The sequence below is a fragment of the Alligator mississippiensis genome, chromosome 4, assembly GCF_030867095.1.
Source record: "Alligator mississippiensis isolate rAllMis1 chromosome 4, rAllMis1, whole genome shotgun sequence".
In the NCBI taxonomy this organism is placed as follows: domain Eukaryota; kingdom Metazoa; phylum Chordata; order Crocodylia; family Alligatoridae; genus Alligator; species Alligator mississippiensis.
This window is the reverse complement of record NC_081827.1, coordinates 181,752,159-181,773,626: the sequence shown is the minus strand read 5'-3', so window position 1 is coordinate 181,773,626 and position 21,468 is coordinate 181,752,159. Positions and strand designations below refer to the sequence as shown.

General features: G+C 43.2%; 1 protein-coding gene across 1 annotated transcript in view; it reads left to right on the top strand.

The window, feature by feature from the left end:
- Positions 1-21,468, top strand: part of LOC102576203 (aryl hydrocarbon receptor) — a 133,723-nt gene that overhangs the window by 9,034 nt on the left and 103,221 nt on the right. Inside the window, exon 2 of the mRNA XM_006261672.4 lies at positions 255-442. Coding sequence (XP_006261734.2) covers positions 255-442 — 188 coding nt within the window. The remainder of the gene's footprint in view (positions 1-254; positions 443-21,468) is intronic.

Below are 21,468 nucleotides of genomic sequence, written 5' to 3'. Positions count from 1 at the left end.
CTTTTTATAAAAGCAAGCTTGCCAAGGGTCTATGGCAAAACTGTGTGTAGGACCCAGATCAGGACTTGGTCCTACAGTATGAACTACACCATCTCTTTCTGCCATTACACCTTGTTTTCTTGAAACAGATGGCCAAGTCTGTTTTTGCAATTATATTGAAGCTCAAATGGTGTTTGGAAACGAGCTAGCAGCAAAGAATGTAGCTCTTTCTCTGTTTGCTCCCTTTTTATTTATATTCTTCTCTCCTTTGCTAGCCCCAAGCTGCCACCTCCTGAAGGTGTGAAGTCTAACCCATCCAAACGGCATCGGGACCGTCTTAACCAGGAACTGAACAAACTGACCAGTTTGCTGCCCTTCCCTGAGGATGTTCAGGCAAGGCTGGATAAACTCTCCATCCTTCGTCTCATTGTGGGGTACCTGAAGGTGAAAAGCTATTTTGTGGGTAAGTGTCAGACTGGATATTTCACATGGGCTGCTCTGTTGAAACTGGAAGGCCTTCCTGGCCCTATGGTGTTTGGAGGAGTTCATGTATTGTCCTCTTGTCTTCCTCTGTGCTGGTTAGCATCACATTTCTGAATTAAACTTGTACCAGAGTGAGATACCACTGAGGATTAGAAAAGGAGCTATAAGGAAGGACAGACCATTGCCCTGAAATCAGAATTGCTTCTGGGAGCAGGGGGGAGAGCTCTGCTGTGGGACTCCCCAAGAAACAGTTATTTTGTCTCGCTTTCCTGAGAAACCCCCCTGAAGCCAGCCCCGGCATGGCTTCACAAGGCCCAAGCCTCTGGCTTTGAGACTTACGTAGTCTTCTTTGCCCTTTCAAAGGTTATACCACATTCATGGTACAATTCTGCAACCCTTGTCTTGGAAAGCTGCTTGTATGCTGAATTCTCAGCCATAATACTGGGTAGGCACTCTTGAGATCCCACCGTTACTACCATCTGTCATGCTTATGAAACTATTTACAGCGATAATTTACATCAACATATGCTCAAAATGAGCTTCCTAAACGTTTCCCGCCAGAACCCAGCTCACCTTGCCTCTTCCTTGTCTCTTTCCTCACTTCTTTCCCTCCTTTAAAAATTGAACTGAGCTGGATCACTGCAACCAGTAAACCAGGGAAGTTCAAGTCCCCACTTTTCATGCATTGGTAATCACAATGAGGTTAAGTGGACTGAGTTCTAGCTTGCAGTTCTTGTGGGGAAAATTTGGGTGGAGGGGGAGCACTGTGAGCATATGTTGATGTAAACAGTTTAATAAGCAGGACACTTAGGTGCCATTTTCACTGGAGGGGGAAATGGCAGTCAGACGGTGGTAGCAGGGAGAGGCATGCTCCTGTTGCATTCCCTGTACTCTTGATGGGGGTGTGCACATAGAATGATGTTTTGTCCTCGCATCTAACTTGACAAAGCACAAGCAAACCAATGTGTAGTAAAGTAAAGCAATGTGCAGTAAAGCATCTAGTCCTGTTTATGTATCTGAGATGATAATGATGTCAAAACTTAGGAAGAGCAAGGGTGATTTAGTCATGGCCCTTCTCTAACTTGAACTCCTTAATATGTTGTAAAAATATTCCTTTTATATTTAAACTTTGGCTTAGATCTGCTCCTCATTGATGTTGCAGTTCAAGCACTGACTGTCATGGGAGCAGGCCAATGGGAGCAGTGCTGAGTGATCCTGAAAAGCCTTCCTCTATGTGCATACATTATTGTGATATATGGTATGTTGTAAAGTTTGCTTAGGACTTGTCTCCCTTAAGTGTAAGGTTCTGTAGTTCTAAATCGTGGTCAGGTAGAAGGATGTTTTATAGGATGGTAACTGCGTGCGTGAGTGGCCTACTTCAAAACAAATTGTCATTTTTCACTAGGACTTTGGGAGAGCTGTGTTGGAATCCATTTTGATTTGAAAACCAGCAGAATGACTTGTAATCCTTTATTCATATCCTGGCTAGGAATAGCTGATAATTTCCTGTCAAAGTAGTTTTTTTAATGGAAAATTGAATTCCAGCTAAGTGAGAGTTTTCAAGGGAAACAGACATTTTCCATGATAACATGGTTATTTCACTGGAAAATTAAAACCATCTGATTATTTCACCCAGAAAGAAAATAAATTCCATTTCTGTTTTATTGATGAAAAGTTAAAATTTTGTGCAGGAAGAGAAATCCCAAACCAGTTCTGGACAAGATCATTACAGCTAGTTTGGTCTATGTTGAATTACCATGTTGTTATAAAGGGCCCAATTGAAAACAAATTACATCCTGTTTCCATGTCACATAAGTCTGTAGACTGTCACAAAGAGAATGGAAAAATAGACTGAGGTTATAGTGCAGTGTTTTGTAACCTTGGAACTGTTTCTCTTTTGTGGGATTGCTCTGTATCCTTTACTGAATTGGTCTTAGAAAAAAAACGTACAATTTCTTTCTTTGGTTTAATTTTCTAGGCCCTTGGACTAGACCAGGAAAGAAGAAACAGACATTTTTATATCTACATTTTATGAACAACTATGTAAACCACTCCCCTGATATGAGAGGTGCACTACAAGAATTTAGATGTAGCAAGATGATTTTCTAACCGGGAAAGTTTTAGTAAGCATGATCTGTAAATCTTTAATATTTCCATTGTCTAAATCAGTAGGAGATCTCTCCATTTAAACTACCAAAGGTAGGAACCAATTCTCTTGCCCACTCATCACTTCTTTTGCAATAGAGAATTCGTCTGAGTTACTGTACAGACAGTTTTGTGCTTTGTAGTTATATGTTTGGCTGTGGAGAGATGCTGGAATTTCTGCTCCTCAGAGTAGAATTGCTGTGTTCTCTGCAGAAAGATTGTTTCATGTTCCCAAAACAGGGTTGCATCACATAGTTATGATGCGCATTGATATCATGCACTTGCACATTCATGTGGTCATATTTCTCCATCAGGTCTGAAATTATTTTAAGAAGGACCCTTTAACTGGCTGTGGCTCATCTGTGATGTGAGAATGTCAGGACTGTCTCTTGCAGGTTTATGATGGATGCTGCATTATTAGAACCTGCTGGAATTGATAGAGTATGTTTGGAGGAGTCATGGACTTGGAGGTGGGAGAGCTTCACTTTAGTCCCATTTCTGCTACCACTGACTAACTACATGCTTAATGCCTACTAAATAGAATTGCATCTGCTTTTGTTTGATGTGCTCCCAGACTTTCTTTCACTTTTAGTGAAGTTGTACATAGTTGATACTTCTGCAGTTCAGGCCTTAGGCAGAATCGGATGGTGTTTGTGTTTTTGGTGAATAGTAAATTCACTGAAACATGTTTTGAGAGGAGTCACAAGTATTTAATTTTGGCATTTTTGGTGGGGGGAAGGAGGGAAGATGGACATTTTATTTCAAGTGGAACAAAACATTTCAGGCCTTCCTGGAATAGATTTGTATAATTTTTTTCTTTTTCTGGAAAAAAACAACAAAAAAACAAAAAAACATTTTTATACTGGTTTGACCCAAATCTTTTTCCCCTAATATGGCTGTGGAGAGTAAAACTCTTGCCAATGACAATGTTCAACAAGTTGAAAGGAATAAGATGCTGATGGAATATGAATGCATATGCAGTAGTGCGAAAGGTTTGTTTTTACCAACCTAAGAAGGGATTTTTAATATTGTTGTGATCTGTGGTCTCCCTCTCTAGTTAGTGACTATCTTAGGGGAAGAGAGAGTATAGTACTAGAAAGAGTATAGTACTCCTTTTTCTAGTCAAGTATAGCTAGTGACTGATTAGCCAGCCCTGTCATGACACACGCAGCAATGCAGAAGTAAAGAACACTCAGTCTGGAGTTCTGCTCTGTTGAAACAGCAGTCCTAATGGGGAGAGGCAGAACGGAATCCAGCAAACCTTTCTTCTCTCTGATACAGGAAACAAGAGGAAGAAGCTGGGTGTTAGGTGTGTTTAGACTCTCCTTTTAAAACCCCAGATAGCATGTACCCTCAAGTTTGTGTGTGCAAGATCAACTGTAATGAGCTTTGAAGAGCTCTGTCCCTCATAAGTGTCACAACCCAGTGATTTTGGTGCCTCCGCACGATGGAATTTTCCCGCCACATGAGAGCCTCTTGCAAAGCAAAAGTTTTCTGTTGCAACAGAAAAACCCTGGTGCAAGAGAGTTCCCGCCATTCGGATGCAAATTTGTGCCCCGCTATTGGCCAGTTCTAAATTATTCCTACATGGCGGCTAGTAATTGGCTTGCTAGCCGTTTAAAATTTCACGCGACTTCTGCCCAAGTCGGAGAACTTTGAGCATGCTGCAGAGTGCTTCTAAAAAGAGACCTGACTTACGGCTGAGCTGATCGATAGACAGATCACCTATCGATTCTTCTCCCCGTCGCCGAGTGCAATCCCAGACGTACCCTTTCCCCACCGGCTTGATTTGTGGATGGACGAACTGGCCTGAGCCCTGCCAGCTGGAACAACTAGTACAGTTGTTCAGACGACTGGACCATCTGCGTCGCAGCTACTAGCGGCGTAAGTAAAGTTTTGCAACCATTAAGCTTTGTCCGCCTCTCTATTCACCAGCCCGCCCAACGAACGATTAATTATTAAATCACCTCGAGTCGGCTCTGTCTGTCCGAGACAATAAGTATGAGCTGAGCTGTGAAGCTCTCTAGGGTACCAGGGACAGATTGCCAAATCCATATCTAGGATCAGACTGACTGTTTTCTAAATCCTGACATTCCCTGTTAACCTTCCCAAGAACCAGATATTTTTCTAAACCCTAATCAGGTAGCAAACAAGCATGATTCTGATCAGATAAACTTCTAAATGGAACTATCACCTGCTCATCTGAGGCCAGGGACAGAAGTTATACATACACCGGTTTAAGTGATTGGAAACTGGCCTAAACCTGTAACAGAACAGAAGCTCAGTGCACATAAACCGCTTTCAAAATGACCAAAATCAGGTTAAGGTAAGCCTGGTTGGATGTAGTATCAGACTTAACTGATTTAGGTCAAACTGGGTTATGGAACTTCTGTCCCAGATCCCTTCCTTGTTCAAGTTAACTCAGTCCACCAGCATCCCAGGATGCTTTGCAGCCCTGGACTATGCTGTCTGCTCCAGTAGAGCAGGGACTGCTTTGCCCCTCTGCTCCTTAGTCTGCTTCCTGTCTGTGTCCATCTGCCCATAGGAATGGGGGAACAGACCCCCAGACCCTATACAGCAGGTGGCGGGGAGGGAAAGCCTCTATGGTAGCCCTCTCCCCTCCCCTTTCCCAGCTGCTCATTGCTTCAGTGGCTGCCACAGAAAGGAAGGAGAAGAAGTCCTCTGAGCTGGGTGCCTGCCCCTGCCTTTAGGGGGCCCCCCGCAGCCCAAGGGAGCCAAGGGAATTCTTCCCCTCCCAAACCTTGCCCTAGCCCCTGCCAGTTTCAGGCCGCTTCGGGGAGCAGAGGGAAATTCTCCTGTTTGTCCGCAGCTGGTTTTGCCTTAGCTGCTGTGGGTTTGAGGCAAAACTAATGCAGGGGATCAGGGGAATTTCCCTTCACTCCTTGAGCTATCCCTGAGACTCACAGCAGCTAAGGCAAGGGATTATGGAGGGAAAGAATCCCCTTCAGCTCCCTGGGGCTGCCCTGGGCTGGGGTGGAGGGGAAGCCCCACAAGGCAGGGGCTCCCCAGTGCCCCCATGCTGGGCTGCATGGGCAGGCACCCAACCAGGGAGGACTTCTTCTCCCTCCCTCCTGTAGCAGCCACTGAAGCAACCAGCATCTGGGAAGGGAGGGGGGGGGTGAGGGGGATTCTCCTCAGCTCCTTAGGGCTGCCAGGGCTTGGGAATGCAGGCTGGGCGAAACCAATGGGGGAGGCTCCCCCAATGTGGGCCAGCCCCCAGACACAGGGCTCCTGAACCCCCTGTGGGGGGACAGCATGGGGCTGGGGACACTTGGCTGGGCTGGCAATAGCCAACAGGCTGGGAGACGTGCTCTGGTGCCATTCCCCCCCCACCCCCCCGGCCCGAGTGAGTGAAGATTTCCCCCTGCTTTTCCCAATTAAAAACCAAACGTCGGTTCAGTTGGTTATCCGTTCAACCTATGCAGCTTAGAGGAAGCAGCGTATTTTGAATTGATTCAACCTCAGGCTTTTTGACTGTTTGTACTTAGCCCAGGAAGCAGGCACTAAACCTAATCTGCATAATGCTATATAGCCTTTAGATAATTACATAGCAACAGGCTGTTGATCTGGCAAACATGCTCTTTGTCATGCACTGAAAATGTGCTTTCTGGGCCAGTCTTTCACAAGAAAGCTCATTCTGTAAAAACTTTTGAAACACTGTCTGGCGCTGCATTCCCAATGCATGTTAGGCTCATTCCAGCAGTGTTCCTTTATTATACAGGTTAAGTTAAACGGAGCTTCTGAGATGGTTGCGGTATTGGTTATGTTAAGTCCTTTTTCTCTCCCGTTTTGCTTTGTGGTGTTTTCAGATAGCACATGCAATATTCTGTATCAGACAGTTAAGATACAGAGGCATGATGTAAAATGTCAAAGGTGCATTGAAGTCAGTAACTAGCTTCAGAGAGGCTAAGGCAGTTTATTCTACTTGAGGATTTGCCCCAAAGACTCTTGTTTTAAAGAAATGGAGCAAGGGGGATGTGTTCTTTTCTCCTTTTTGCCCTCCATGTACAGTGCTAAGCACACTGGAAGTCCCAGTCCAGGACTGGGGTGCTTCTAGCATTCCTATGCTGCTTACAGATGTGACAAAAAACAAACAAGCAGTGCTTTACTTTCACCTTGAGCGCACACGTGCCCAGAAGAGGCATCACATTAGTTTAACTCGGCTCGCCCAACATCTGTATAGATTGCACATTTTAGCAGGACTTTTTGGCACTTTTATCTAATAGCTGATTGAATCCGCTTTAGATAAAAATGCCAAAAAGCCCAGCTGAAGTGCCCAATCTGTACAGATGCTAGGGAGCCAGGTCAAACTAACGTGTTCCCTCTTCTGGTAACATGCTGTTTTATCTTGGTTTTTTTCATGTCTGTCAGTGCCCCTAGGTGCTATCTTTAATATAGATGATAAATAAACATAATTAAAATAACAGATTAATGTATAATTTCAGGTTTAAAGGGACCATTACAACCTGACCTCTTGCATCAGTCCAGTGACTCCAATTCAGTGACCATCTTGCTGCCTCAAAAAGCTGTTTGAAATTTTTGGAATGTAGAGTTTTGATAGTGTCGAGTTTTGACGTTTTAAAATCCAGAAGAGAAAAAGTGGGGACCGTTTTGCGTAATTTTAATGTTTTGATCAACTAGAGAGCTTGTCAATGTATTTCAAGTATTTACATTAAAAAAAATTAAACTTCTCACAGTTTCTGCCCCTCCTCCCATCGCATCAGCATTCTTGTCCAGCTGATCCATTCTAATGCTATTTCCCAACCCTGAGATTCATACCATACCACGAAAGCATCTCATTGCTTGTAAATACATGTCTAATTCCTGCTTTGAGCTGTTGCTTACCCCTGACTTAGAAGTTCATCTTCTGCTCCTCACCTTGCTTATCCATCTCTTCATTTGGGGGCTCTTAGTTTTCATTTGCATTACCCTTTCTCACCCTTCCCATTTAGAAACTTACTACAGTTGCTTTTCATTTACAGTTCATTGGATTTATCTAAGAACCACCTAGTTCACAGTTTTGCCCTTTGAGCTGTCCTCTGCTACAGGCACCCTGAGTGCATCTGCATGTGAATATTAATACAACACAATAAACTCTGGCATAGTTTGGGCTGGAGTTTATTGCTTTCAGGCGCAGCATTTACACATGCGCCCAAGACCACAGCACATTAAGTCAGGGTGGCACAGCCCTAGCTGGCAGGGGACTTGGGGGGGGGGGGGTCAGTCTGCCAGCATTTTGTGCCCCAGTCAGTGTCTACACACCTGTTGTGGTGGAATAAATAATTCTGCTGTAGGATAGTACTTGTATCTGGCAGTATTAACCTATGGTGGAGTTAATACTCTGGCCTAATAACACTGCTTATGTAGACTGGTGATGCTTTACTGTGGAGCTAATTGGGCAACTCCACAGAAGCGTCTCATGTGGATACACACCCCTTGTTCCTGTTTACATGGATTGTAGTTCCATGTTTCTCTTCAGCCCCATCTACACTTCAGGGACCGGTTTTGGGGGAGAACCTTATTAAAAATATAGAGTGTCCTATTCTGACAAACTTAAGATGTAGATAAAATTAAATCACCTTGGGTTATCTACTAAATTCCAAGCTAGCAGCCTGGTTTAAGAGTGTAATTAAAGCACTCTTTGGTGCCAGCTTCAGTTCAAAGCTTGAACTGGTTTGATGCTCTTGAGGAATGTTATAAAAAAGGCTGTGTTACTAACTGGTCTTTTGGTTTAGTGGGCAAATTAAAAAAAAAAAAGTTTTAGGACTTAAAATGTCAGTTGTAGACCTTGGGAGAGGAGGTAGCATTTTAGCCCCATGAGTAGGGGTACTCTACTGATATATGAGAGACCACTGACTGATTCAGGTTAGGACCTTGAGGTTGGGTCTTTCAGGAGAGGGACCATAGAGTAGAAGGCTGTCAGCTCCTCCTCCTTGATTTTTGCAAATGGCATCTAAGTCTCATTGTGAATTTAGCACTCAAAATCGAACAGGTTTAGAATTTTTTTTTTTAATCTTTCCAAGTTGTTTTTCTGCCTTGCTTCAGCTAATACTATTCACTAAATTTAACTGAAATTCTTAAATGGCTTTGACTGCTCCTAAACTGAATTTTTTAGGTGAATAAATGCTCCTCCAAAAAAATTTTGCTGAGCTCCAGTTATCATCAAGGCCATTAATATGATCAACGTTATGGTATAAGCATGGCCACCTGATTTAAATTGCTCAAATGTCAGTGCTATACTCCAAGCTAAGAGTTATTTGTGGTGTAATGCTGCCATTTTCTTGATGATCCATTGGCAAGAGCTAACTACAAATGATTTCCACTTTCCAAGAGGAAAGGACACATGTATGAGGGGTTTTTTTTGTTTATTTTAAGAGCAGTAGAAATGAAATATGCCAAATGGCACATCTTTCTAGCTGAACAGGGGTTGGGAGGTGCAACCATGATTAAAACTGTGAATTAAAGAGCACAAGAGATTGAATTCTGGACTGGGCTTGTTGTTGGCACGTTGTTCCAAGTAGCTGGAGCCTTTCTTGGAGATTCTCAGAATAACTTTTGGCCCTTTTTTTTTTGGCTGGGCAGGGCAATGATTGCATTTTCTGAAAGGAAAGGAGAAAAGAGCATGAAAATATTTCTGTTGTTGATTTCTTTTTCTTGTAAAACATCATTTGCAAAGCCTTTCCCCATCCTTTTGTAAAAATACATTGGTGGTTTCTTTGCTCCCTGACAGATTCTGTAAAGGCAGATTCCTTTCACGGAGAAAACCACCTGTCTGGAGCCTCTGACCTCTTTCCTTTGTGGCAAAACCCAGCCTCTGCTCACGTGTCTCTTTTTCAGTAGGAACCCTGATAAGCATCCACCTGATGCCTGCTTTGTGTTACTTGGATAAAGCTGGCTTCCCCCTTTGCCCTCTTGCCTTCAACTCAGTTCTCTAGCTGATCCTAACATCACATCATACATCCCTGAAACTTTTAGTTCTTCAGCCTCATAGGAAAGGGTCATTGGTGCAGTATGGTTCTTCTACCAGAAAGGAAAGGTTCACATGGTGAGGGTTCAGGTTTTGCACTTTTCATGAATCATCCCAATCCGAACCTCCCCTCACCAAAAGAACCCAAACAAACCTCACAGCCTGTTGATAATATTTCCATGTGCTTCTGTCAGTGCCCAGTTTTAAGGTCCTTTCAGCATACACACAATAAGACTGCTGGGGAGCCTTGTTGCTGCATAAAAGTCCTTAGAGAGATGAAAGGAAGTAGACGGGGACTGCTTCTGTGAGTTTGAGAGGGTAACATGACTAGAAATTAATCCAGGAGGCCCTTTGCAGTTAGAAATATTTTTTCTGGTGGCATTGTGTGCATGCTGTTATTTGAGAAGTTATTGCTTTTCTGGATCACTTAGTTGTCTAGCTGGGAGTTAAATTGGCTCTGTAAGGTATAGTGCATAGGACCACAGTGTATAACTAGAATCTGTATGAAGGCAGAGTAGATATGTACCTTCATAGACTAACTAAATAATATAAATCCCAAGCTGACTTCATCAGATGCTGTTAGTATGTAGAATCTATGTGAGTCAGTCATAAATCAGGAAATGAAAAAATCGAAAAGTAGCAACTGTGATCTGAAAGAAAGGAGTTGTGTGAGACAAAGAGGCATGTTGTATGCAGGGTGTGAATTAAGGGGAAGCTCGGGAGGTGGGAGGGGGCGGGAGGGGTGAGCCCCCCCCATAAGAGATGAGAGCCCCTCTAAGATTTGAAAATCATAACCTGGGGGGAAGGGGGGTGTCCAATTGGATTGCTTCTTCACTTAGGTAGACTTGTTAATCAATGAACCAGTTTAATTTTTTTTTTTTTTTTTTTGCAGAAGCCCCCAAGAGTCAAAGTGTAATTCAAAGCCTGGCTGTACATTACACTTAGGATGTGTTAACTGCATTTACAACATAAGCATCTTCATGTTCAAGCAGTAAAACGTGCTAAGTGTGATTGTATCATAGCAAAGACAGGGCTTTTCATGGGAGGAGTATCTCCAGATTATATAAAGTAACACATGTTCATCTACTCATCGGATTGCTCCATGGAGATATGAACACAGTTTGCCAACTGTCATTCCCAGCCCTGGCACCACACCAGAGTCTTAAACTGGCCCTGGTGTCTCCCTCTGCCAGCAGCAGAAACTTGACTTGATGCACAGGTCCAGCAGCAGGAGTGGCATTCCCTCTTGGGCTCAACTCCTCATGCCTCCCTTTGCCTGCAGCCAACAGAGACCTGGCTCAACCTGGTGTGCCAGGGGTAGGCATTCCTGGGCTGGGCAGTGCTGGGGTACACTGCAGGGAGCACATGGGCTCTGGACATGGGGGTTGCATGTTCTCATAAGCAGATGTTTGAGTTGCAGTGCCCGTTGCTGAGATCAGTATCTGGAGGCAGGGAATGGGTGATACAGCTGCTCTGAGATCATAGTAAGCATGAATGTATGATTGTTCAGAACATCTTCTAACTTCTAATATGCCACGGCAATGCTTACTACGTCTTGGGTAAAACATGTGCTAAGGGTCCAGTGTGACAAGGCCCAAAGGGAGCTTGCTTTTAATTAATATGCTTCAGACTCTGATTTACAAAGCTAGGTCAACAGAGCTGAAAATGAACATCAGAAGGCAAATATGTTGGATGCAATGACAGCCTGTGCTGATACAGATATCAGATTTAGGGTGGGTACTGCATTCTGTTTTTGCCTTGGGTTAGTCACTATGTTGTTTGCAGCCAGTAGGCTTGTATTTCAGTCTGGGACAATTCCTAAATCACTTGTGACCTCATTTGTTTTAGGCATCTTAGGAATTACTGGTTCATCCCTAACTTGTGAAAGAAGAAAAGTGCTTCCTTGCCCACTGTTTTTATTATTATTTAGATTTATGTCTCGCCCTACCCTGAAAGGCTTAGGGCAGCTTACAGAAGGCAAACAACCCATAAGGTAAGAAACAACAAGACACTGTCCAAATGGCACACCATAACTTTAGAACTCTATCCCACTCTACCCCATCCACCCCCACTTCCCTGCCTGCCACCCAGGAGAGCATGCACTCTGTCCCACCCCAGCCATGCTCCCCAACTCCCATTCTCCTTTAGATAGAGCAAACCTCTTCTCATTGCTTCCCCATCCCCATTATGCCCACCAACTCAAACTCCCCTGGCTCACAGCCAGGGGAGATCTCTCCTCCCTCCCCCATGTCCCTTCAAAGCCTGTCTCCCTATTTTGTATAGATAAAGGGTCCACCTTTTTTGTACCGGGACCCATTTGTAAACATTGGTGGCCAGTCCTGACCCAGTAAATAGTTTAAATAGAAAACAGCCCCTGGCCCTGCTGGTGCCCCTCATTCCTGACTCTTTGCCCCCAGGTCCCAGCCCCCCAGTGTGTGGGGCAGGGGGAGTTTGTGTGGCATGGGGGAGGGGATGGGGACAGGGCAAGCAGCCCCCTACAGGTTGGAACTCTTCCGGCCTGCAAGGGAAAACCACAGTTTTCTCCTTTAAAGGAGAATCCACTTTAAGTTTGTTGATCCATTTTTAAAGTGTGTCCACCACCCTTTCATATTCTTGTGACCCACTTTTAGGTCGTGACCCACGGGTTGAGAAACACTGCCCTAAAATGCATAAATGCTCCTCCTCTCACCAACAAACACAGCATTAAATTCACAAGAGCCATAGCAGGGAAATAACAGAAAGACCCTATGTCCCTGCCTCTATTTACACTGAAAGATAATGCCAAGGAGTGCCCCTGAGTGGCCAAGGCAGCACCTGTGTATGCACTGCCCAGAGAGGCCTGCCTGCTCTGTAGGACCTGCAGGCTGGCCAGGGCCTTGTCCTTCAGTTCAGGTAGCCAAGGCGGTACCCATGCTGGGCCCTAGTCCTTCCACTGAGGGAAAGTGGGGAGAGAGCCACGACAGCAGTTTTTCAACCCAAGGAGGCATCCTGGCCCACTGGAAGCTGCAAATTCTGGTGTGGGATGCAACAAAGAGCAGGAGTCCCTGTCAGTCATCCTACATATAGCAAGTCTGAAACTCCTTGATAGGGCTTGTTACAATCTTCCTCTTTGCTGTTCTGTCATCAGAGCTGGAGGGAAGTCTAATTCCTTTCTGGGGTAGCACAGCTACCCTCTACCACATACATGGGTGTGGAACCTCTCCTTTTATTTGTTCAATGCTGTTTCATCCTATTAGAACAAGAGGTGGCTTTTTGTGTGTCTAGGTGATTTGTATTGGGATTTGGACTGGGGTGAGAATTTACTTGTATTTTTTTGTGATAACTATTATTAAATCCAGTTTTACTCCTGAGATGCTGCTACTGGATTTACATACCCAGGTTTAACACTTTAATTATTCATAATGGAGAAGAGAGAGCATGCACTTAAAAGCCAGGTCCCTGGAGTTTTGACCAAGGTGCACACTACTAAGCAGAGTTGGATCATGCTCTGGATTCTTCTTATCCACATGCTTATGGGAGTGGACTTTCCCGGGGAACATCTCTGGCAAGACTCGGACACAGGGAAGGGCCAGTGATGTTTATTATTCCTAGTATCTTTTTACCCGTGCCACTTGATGATAACTTCAATGACTACCACTCCCACATCTTCCAAGAAAGCTTTTATGTGGGTAATCTGTGTTGTAATCTGGCACACATTTTTGCTTGTTGATGTTGCACTGGTGATTTTATGTACAATGTGTGCATTAGGCAGATTGCAATATCCTGGAGCTGGTTGTAGTAGAGAACAAAAAGGGATGATCTAAAGACAATGTGCCTTTATCACAACCAAGATAATATGTTACGACATTCTGCAAGACTACACTAAAACGTCTAGATTCAGATTTCCTCTGATCTGTGTTTGTTATCATACTTTTTCATCCACACACAGATTGTTGGGTGGACTGGGAGGTCTGTGGGGACTTATGTCTCACTAGGGTAAGTCTGAATTCTGGCCATCCTGGAATTTATAATACCTTTGGGAAATGTCAGCCCCATTCTTTGGCCTAGCAGATGAGGGCCAAAGAATTCTCTCTTGATGTTAAGTCTTTGGTGCTCTTCTTGGGTTTGGAAGAGGCTTCATTTATATGAGAAAGATGGATTGAAAGCGACTCATCTCAAAGAAATATGCTCTATTCAATTTAGCTAGATAATCTGGCCCTTGTAACCATAGTGTTTTGAGCTCCTCCGAACTGTAAGTGAATCCTTACAGGATTCCTGAGCTACAGGGAAGTATTTTCCTTGCTTTACAGATGGTGATTTAGGAGCAAGGGTGATTAAGTGTCTTGTCTGTGGCCGTGCAAGAAGTCTGTGGTAAAATGGGAACTGAAGCCACATCTTCAGTCCCACTCCAGTGCCTTACAGAAAAGAACATGTTTCTTTCCTTATTGTAAGCATAGGGCATGCCAAAGAATTGCATTGTTTTTTCATTGTTGGCATTGGGAAAAAATATAACCAAAAACCCCTAAGGCCCTTCCCTGTTAGTATAATGGGACATACTAGATGCTGCCAAGTTATCTGGGCTGAAGCACGCATGTGAAAAAAACAGTCTCTCAGCATGATGGATACAGGCATCAGCTCATTGGTTTAATCCTACAGAAAAGGCAGTTACCACATACACATATGAATCATCCTGCTGTTTTACCTGCCAATAGGATATGAACTCCGGTGCCAAGAACCAGGCTGTAGTGCAAATAAAGGCTGTCCTTTATTATTTTCGTAATCTGGTTGTGAAAGCAGTTATATCAGTGCTGCAAAGCAGTGACTGTTAGATAAGAGAAACTGTTGTAACTCAGAGCAGAGACGGAAAAAGATATGCTATGAAGGAGAAGGCTGTAAAAAGGGGACAGAGGCAGCTTCTCCTGCTTCTCTTTGTGGGCCTTCTTCTCAATGACTTCTGTATTGACCAAGTGGGCTGGCTGAGCCATGTTAAGAAAGGTGTTTACATTTTGATGAGCAAAGGCAATGTGTGTGGAAGGCAAAGTACTTGTTACGTTCCTTCCAAGTCTCCTGAATCCTGTATGTGTGTTTAAATGTTTCTCTGTGTTAACTGCTATGAGTGGGCATCTGCTAATCAAAGAATGACTTGGTGTTTCAAGCAAGGGGAAGACATTTCTGGGCTGGACTATCAAAGCAAAAGCATTGATTTCTTAAGGTGGACTCCTTGGGATATAGAAAAGTCAGAAAAGTAGGGATGAAAGGGTTAACAAGAGCCCACTTAATCCATCCCTTGGTTCTAAGGCAGAATCAAGGATACTCAGAGCAACCCTGACAGGTGTTACCTAACCCATTCTTAAAACCTCCAGCAAAGGAGATTCCCACAGTCTCCCAGGTAGTCTATTCCAGTGATTCATTGCCCTTTTTATACTTAGAAAGCTTTTTTTGTTTTTTGGTGAGATGATAATTGTATATGCCTGCCTGACTAGCGAGGCCGCCCAGAGGGTTTATGGGGCCTACAGATGTGATGTTGGGGACCCCACCACTGTCCCCTACAAGGACCCATGTTTGTGTATACAAAGCTGGGGGACCACGTGCGAGAATTCTTGGACACGCATCACATGTGAGAATTCTCACATGTGGCTTGTCCTTCCTTTGCCCGGGGAAGTGGGAACAAGTTGGCTTTCCCCACCTGTTCCCATAGCAAGGAGGGCTAGGCAGAGAGAATTTACCTTGGAGGCAGATTACTAAAACAAAATGACATTAACAGTTTGCAAGTGAAACATTTATTAAACTTATGCTACAAAGTTAGGAACTTAGGAACAAAATGAGAAGAGGAAAGTTTAAATAAAGTATTTCTTTCTTGCCTTCATGGATGCAAAGTTATCAATTACATCATTGTCATTTATTTGCTTTGCAAGTGCATTCTCCACTGAGAGCATGATCAAATGGTTCAGCCTGTTCTCCCCGATTGCTGACCGCAGGTAGTGCTTAATAATCTTAAGCTTACTAAAAGTGCATTCCCTGGATGCAACAGAGACTGGCAAGGCAATGAGCATTCTCAAGCAAATGCATATCTGGGGGAACACAGATTCTACACCTTTACCATAAATCTGGTTGAGAAGCTCAAGTACAGTGCCCATGGCTCCTCCAGAGATGCACAAATCTGAGTCTTTCCCGATTTTGTAAAACAAGCAAAGTTCTTCTTGCAACTCATCCTTGTTCACATCTCATGGGCATATGGTGGACAAAGACTCTGCAAACTTCACAATTTCTTGATCCACCAGCTGTTGCAAAGGATGAAGTATGAGTGAGAACAAGCTTGAGAGTTTCCCCATGGTCTCAGCTAGGCTTTGGAGATCTGAGAGGAGCATATCCATGGTTATGTTGAACACTTCAAAATTGAATTTATCTTCAGGGGAAGAGATTGTATGTTCTGTATTGGCTGGCTCATTGTGGAAATGCTTCGTCCTTCAGATTCTTCTGTGTGTTGTCTTAAATTCGGTGGTGATACCTAGCCCCTCAGCAATGACCTTAGCTTCTGTGAGAAGACTTGGCCAGGAATCATTCAACTGCTGAATTTCTTCCAGAAGGCTCTTGACACGTTACACCCCTTCCATGGTGAGCTTGGATTCTTGGACAAGCTTGCTTCGGATATTGATGGACTGTAATATCTTGTACCACACCGTAGTCAGAAGAATGAACTCAAAGGATTGCATCCACTCAATGGGACCTGAAACATCAGCCTGGGTTTCTGCTGTCAAGTCCAATTCTTCTTGAATTTTGGAGAGAGAATCCAGCATCCCTTTAGTATTTTTTTTTATGAGGGAGCGAATGTCTCTAGTGGATTATGGAATAGAGAAAATCCCACACAATTTACTGATTCGTTTGATGCACTGGCTGGGGAAATTTTTAGCTACTTGCACAATTTCACAATGATTGCACACTTAATTCATACAACACAATTTTATTTTAAATTTCTTTGCTACGCATATAACACTGCTTAGCTTTAAGAAATACCACAAACATTAAGAGCACAATAACTACATATATCAGAAACAATGCTCCAAATGCACTTCCTTCCCAAACAATGCTATAAGAATTAGTATTACAAAAACAACTACAATTACAACTAAAAGTTAAATTTGAATCAATACTATTATTTTCATAATATACTTACAATCCTAGAATTCCGAGAAGCCAAACACCTAGATATGCTTTCGTTCCTCAGTAGTACAATTTAATGGGTTGGCCTCAGTAGTATGGTTCAATGGGCTGGCCTCAATACTGATAGGACTAAGTCCCCTTCCTTCAGTCCCTTTCGGGCGCTCTGCGGCTTCAGCGCGAACTAAGAGGTTCGTGTTCACGGAGAGGGTGGTTCAGGCGATCAGTCTGATCCGGCCTACACTTGTGATTCTTCCTTTGATGTTCTGCAAGCGAGGTTACCTCCAAATTGAGACAGTAGGTTACAGTTTTTATGGGGCAAGTTGTCGTCTTGGGCCCTTCCTACCCAAACCTGTCACTACTCCCAAATTTGGGCTTGGATCTTTCTTAACAGATTTCTACTGGGTTCAGTTTCTTTTGTTGATCATTTAATTACTTTGGGGAATTTCCTTTCTTTCCAATCTTTTCAAAGGCTCCTAGGGTTTGATTTCCCGGAATGTGGGATGTTTGCTTAAGGGTCATTTTTATGTCAACTTTGTTAAAGGCCTCTAAAGATAAAATTCAAGAGTTAAAACTTTGAGCAAAGTCAGGACCTTCCGCACGTAGGCCAAAACAATGGCCTAGGTAAGAAGATGAATCTTGTCTTTTTCCTAAACTGGCTAATGGGCAACTATTACAAACATTCAAATATTACATTCAATATGACAGCGAATAGCATCAATTCTCCAGCTCCATCTAGTTGTTGACACGGAGTGAAGAGAGAGTCCTGCAGTTTCCTGAGGAATTTTCCATCTTGCAGGACTGCATGAAAATACAGTGTACCGCTTCTGTACATTTCTGAAATATGTTTTCACTTTAGGGCTCTTCTCCATGGCATGGGTACCACACAGGTTTAGAGTGTGTGCACTGCAGGGTGAAAACAATGCCTGAGGATTTTCATCCTGTATCCTAGTTTTCATGCCCTTGTATTTCCCAGACATATTTGAAGCATTGTCGTACCCTTGGCTTCTACAGTTCTGCAAATCTACCTTACACTCCACCAGTATTTTCTTTATCTGCTCCACAATGTCTGCTCCTTTCTTTTTATTGCAAGCCACCATTTTCAGAAATCATTCCTCCACATCTCATTTTCCATCTTTTTCATGTACATATCTCATGATACAAACCGAGTGCTCAGTATGCGAGAGATTAGGTGTCCCATCTACGATGATTCCATAGTAGCGAGCATTTCTCACCTCCTCAAGAATCATATTTAGTACAATTTTTCTTGGCACACGCCTCCAAATACTCATTCTGACTACGCCAGGATATGTAGTGTGCTTACATTCTCTCCCCAGCCATTCGATGCTCCGTAACAGTTTCAAGGTGGTTGTTCAGCTCTTGATTGTATTTACTGATGAACAGTGCAGTAGAAAGGAATAACCCGCAGCCATCATGCTCTAGGGTAGAATGTGATCCTATATATAGTCACTTTGCATTTAAGTACTTTTTGAAGTGGGAAAATATATGAACCTGAATATGTGTTATGTCTAATGTTGTTATTTTCCTTGGCAAATATAAAACAATAGAAAACAATATATATCTTTTTAATTATTATATTCTTGCAAATTCATTTTTGACTTTGGCCCTTAAGAACCCACAGAGCTTACATTCACTCAAGACTTGAACTCTTTCCCCTGGAGGTCTTTCTGTGACAACAGCCCTGCTCTGCCACTGATCCTTCCTTAAACTATCCCTGTTTCTTCTGTCCTCACAACAGACTCTATAACCAGGGCTACTTGGCCTAGGCCCTAGGCTAGGCCAAATCATAAGCCTGCTTGATCAGTCTTGTCTCTATTGCTGCCCAGAGATGAAGAAAGATGTTACCTTACCATGATTGGTTTAGACTCCCCCTCAGACATCAATGCAACAATCACTTAAGCTTCAAATTAGCAACTATTTCACACACAGCTATGTATAATATTTACTTCATGGTCAGGGACGGGTCCAATAATGTCACAATGACATGTTGAGAATGATTCAGTGTCCTCTTACACTCTAATACACCAATTTCCTCTTTTTTATGAAAACAAAATATCAAGAATGCTGGTGAGCAATGTTGCAGGGCAGGGGCCAACAATACACACAGGAGCTGAGGCAGGGAGCCCTTGCTTTGCAGAGGCCTGGGGCAAATTTTTCCAGTTGCCCCCTGCCCCCGGCAGACCTGCTAACTAGACTAGACTATTGTATATCATATGTGTATCTTTACAGCAGGGGGCTTATAGTGGGAGGGGCAAAGGTATTAAACATTTCAAATGAGAGTTGCAAAGCTTCCCGTGACATCTGGACACCTAATTCCTTTAGAAATGAACAAGGGTTCCAGTTAGGCTTGCCAACTCCGAATCTATTTCTGGGATGTTTCCAGAACACCAACATGCCCGTGACACACAATGCGAACGTGCCCGCGTGCTTGTATATATCTGTTACAGATTGCAGTGCCTCGATTTTACATCAGGAAAACAAACACGCATTACTATTACATGTTAAAAATCCACTGGACTACTGTATAAATTGGATTAATCATTTAATATATATTTTAATGAATGCCCTATCATTTATCTCTTGGGTGACTTTCAGCAGTCTCCTGGAGATTTATATCTAATTCCTGGACATTGCAGGCAATCCTGGAGGGTTGGCAACCCTAGTTCCAGTTCCCTAGACAAGCTTGAAAGTCTCAGCTTTAGTTTGGGTCAAGTATCTCACCAAAAAGTTATCAAGTTACTGCTGCCCCTTGCCTTCCCAGAGGCTCAGCACTGACAGCCAACTCAGAAGAAGAGCTTTTAAACAAAGGAATGAAGAGAGAGAGTTGTATAAGCTCCACTCTTGGATTTAGTACACGGGAAGAGAAAAATCTGGTAAACAAGAGTACTAAGCAGGATAAAGGAAGATCATAGGGTAGGAAAATGGACAGTAAGAAAAAACTAGTACTAAGGCTGATGAAAAGAGAAGCCAGGAATGCAGTACTGTTAATGAAAGGATTGTTCAGGTAGGGAAGGAGGCATGGTTAGTAAGAAGTAACTAACATGTTTGTATACAAATGCAAGAAGCCTGTGCAACTAAATGGAGGAGTTTGAACTTGTGGTGCTGGATGTGAAGATGGATACTATATGGATAATCAGACACATGAAATCATGTCAACTGAACCAGAATTGCAGTCGTGACTGGAAATCAGGGATTGAAGGATATCTATATTTCAAGGACGATAAGAAGAAAGGAAACAGTGGTGGCCTAACCTTGTGCAATAGCAATTGGAAAGCTTATAAGCATGTAGAGAGGGATGCATGAATAAAACAGACTGGTTCTATCAAAATCAGTGAAGGATGGTAAGAGAGTGACTGAAGTCTGTTATAGAGAGAGGCTGCATCTGGGTATGGGTAGAGACGTCTGTAATGCTAGTAGACAAAGAACACTCCCAGAGTCTGTGTCATCACGGGGAAACTTATCTTCCTAGATTTGGATTGGAGAATATAGGATCTAGGATTCTATGCAAGGTCTGTATTTAAGAGGAAGGGAGGAAAAACTGATGCAGACAACTACAGACTTGTTTGACTGATCTCAGTATGCAAAACTTATCTCTGTGTACAGAAGCTTGTAGCAGAATAAAATAAGAAATCCATTTTAATTTCTGTACTAGCCTTCATGACAGCAAATGAGCAGACTCTCAGGTGAGGTGGTGTAATGACTATGTTTAGGTGTAAGGTAATTTCACTACCTTCCATGAGATGCAAACCCTAACGCTAGTGTTTGGACCTTGTTGAGCTAGGAGTCCCCTGCATGTGGGCAGAGGCTGCACAATTTAACAGGGCCCCATACAATGGATGCGCTTCCCAGGATTTCATTTCATCTTTTGATCATCTGCAGCCCTCTTCTTCTGGTATTCAGGTATAAGGCAAAGAGGTACAAATAATAGGTTATTGTTTTGTGATGGGGGAGAGGGCACAAACTCTTGTTTAAAGCCTGGAATAGGCCCAGAAACCTGAGGTATTTAGCCAGTCACTGCCCACTGACATTGAATCTGAGTACCTAATTCCACCCCCCAACTTCTAGTCCCAATTGAAATATCTGTATTACCCTACTAACCAATGCAAACTAACCTGTGCTGCAGCACAGTCTTTATTTCCACTTTGAAAATTAATGTGCAGTTTGTGGGCAGTACACAAGACCTTCAACGTTGTTTGGTTGCGGGTATCGCATCGATGTGCACTGATCTTAATTATACAGGGATCAGTTTTCAGAGACCTTCAGTTGAACAATATCAATCTGTCACTTAAAGCAAAACTAACTGCCAAGAAGATGAAAGTAGAACTGCCTTTCCCGGAGGGCTTTGCTCTTTCTGTTTGCTTGAAAAAGTCTTTTTTATTTCTTATAAACCTTCTGACTCTTCAATCACCCAGTGAACCCACCCCTGTTTTTCTTCAAAGAGGCTGCTTTCTTAATTAAAAAAAAAAAAAGGGATCAAACCACAGCACAGAAGATCTGCCCTGTGCAGTTCTCAAAGTGCTTGATTCCCACACACTAACAAATCCCTATGGACAGATGAAGCCCTGTTGAAGCCTGCCCATGTTTCATGTAGTCTTAGTGACTTAGAGATTTTGGTAGAATGCCTGTGCATCTTCGAATTATAGAAAAGTAGGGCTGGAAAGGACCTCAGAAGGTCTTCTAGTCCAGCCTCTTGCTGAAGGCAGGATCATCTCTGT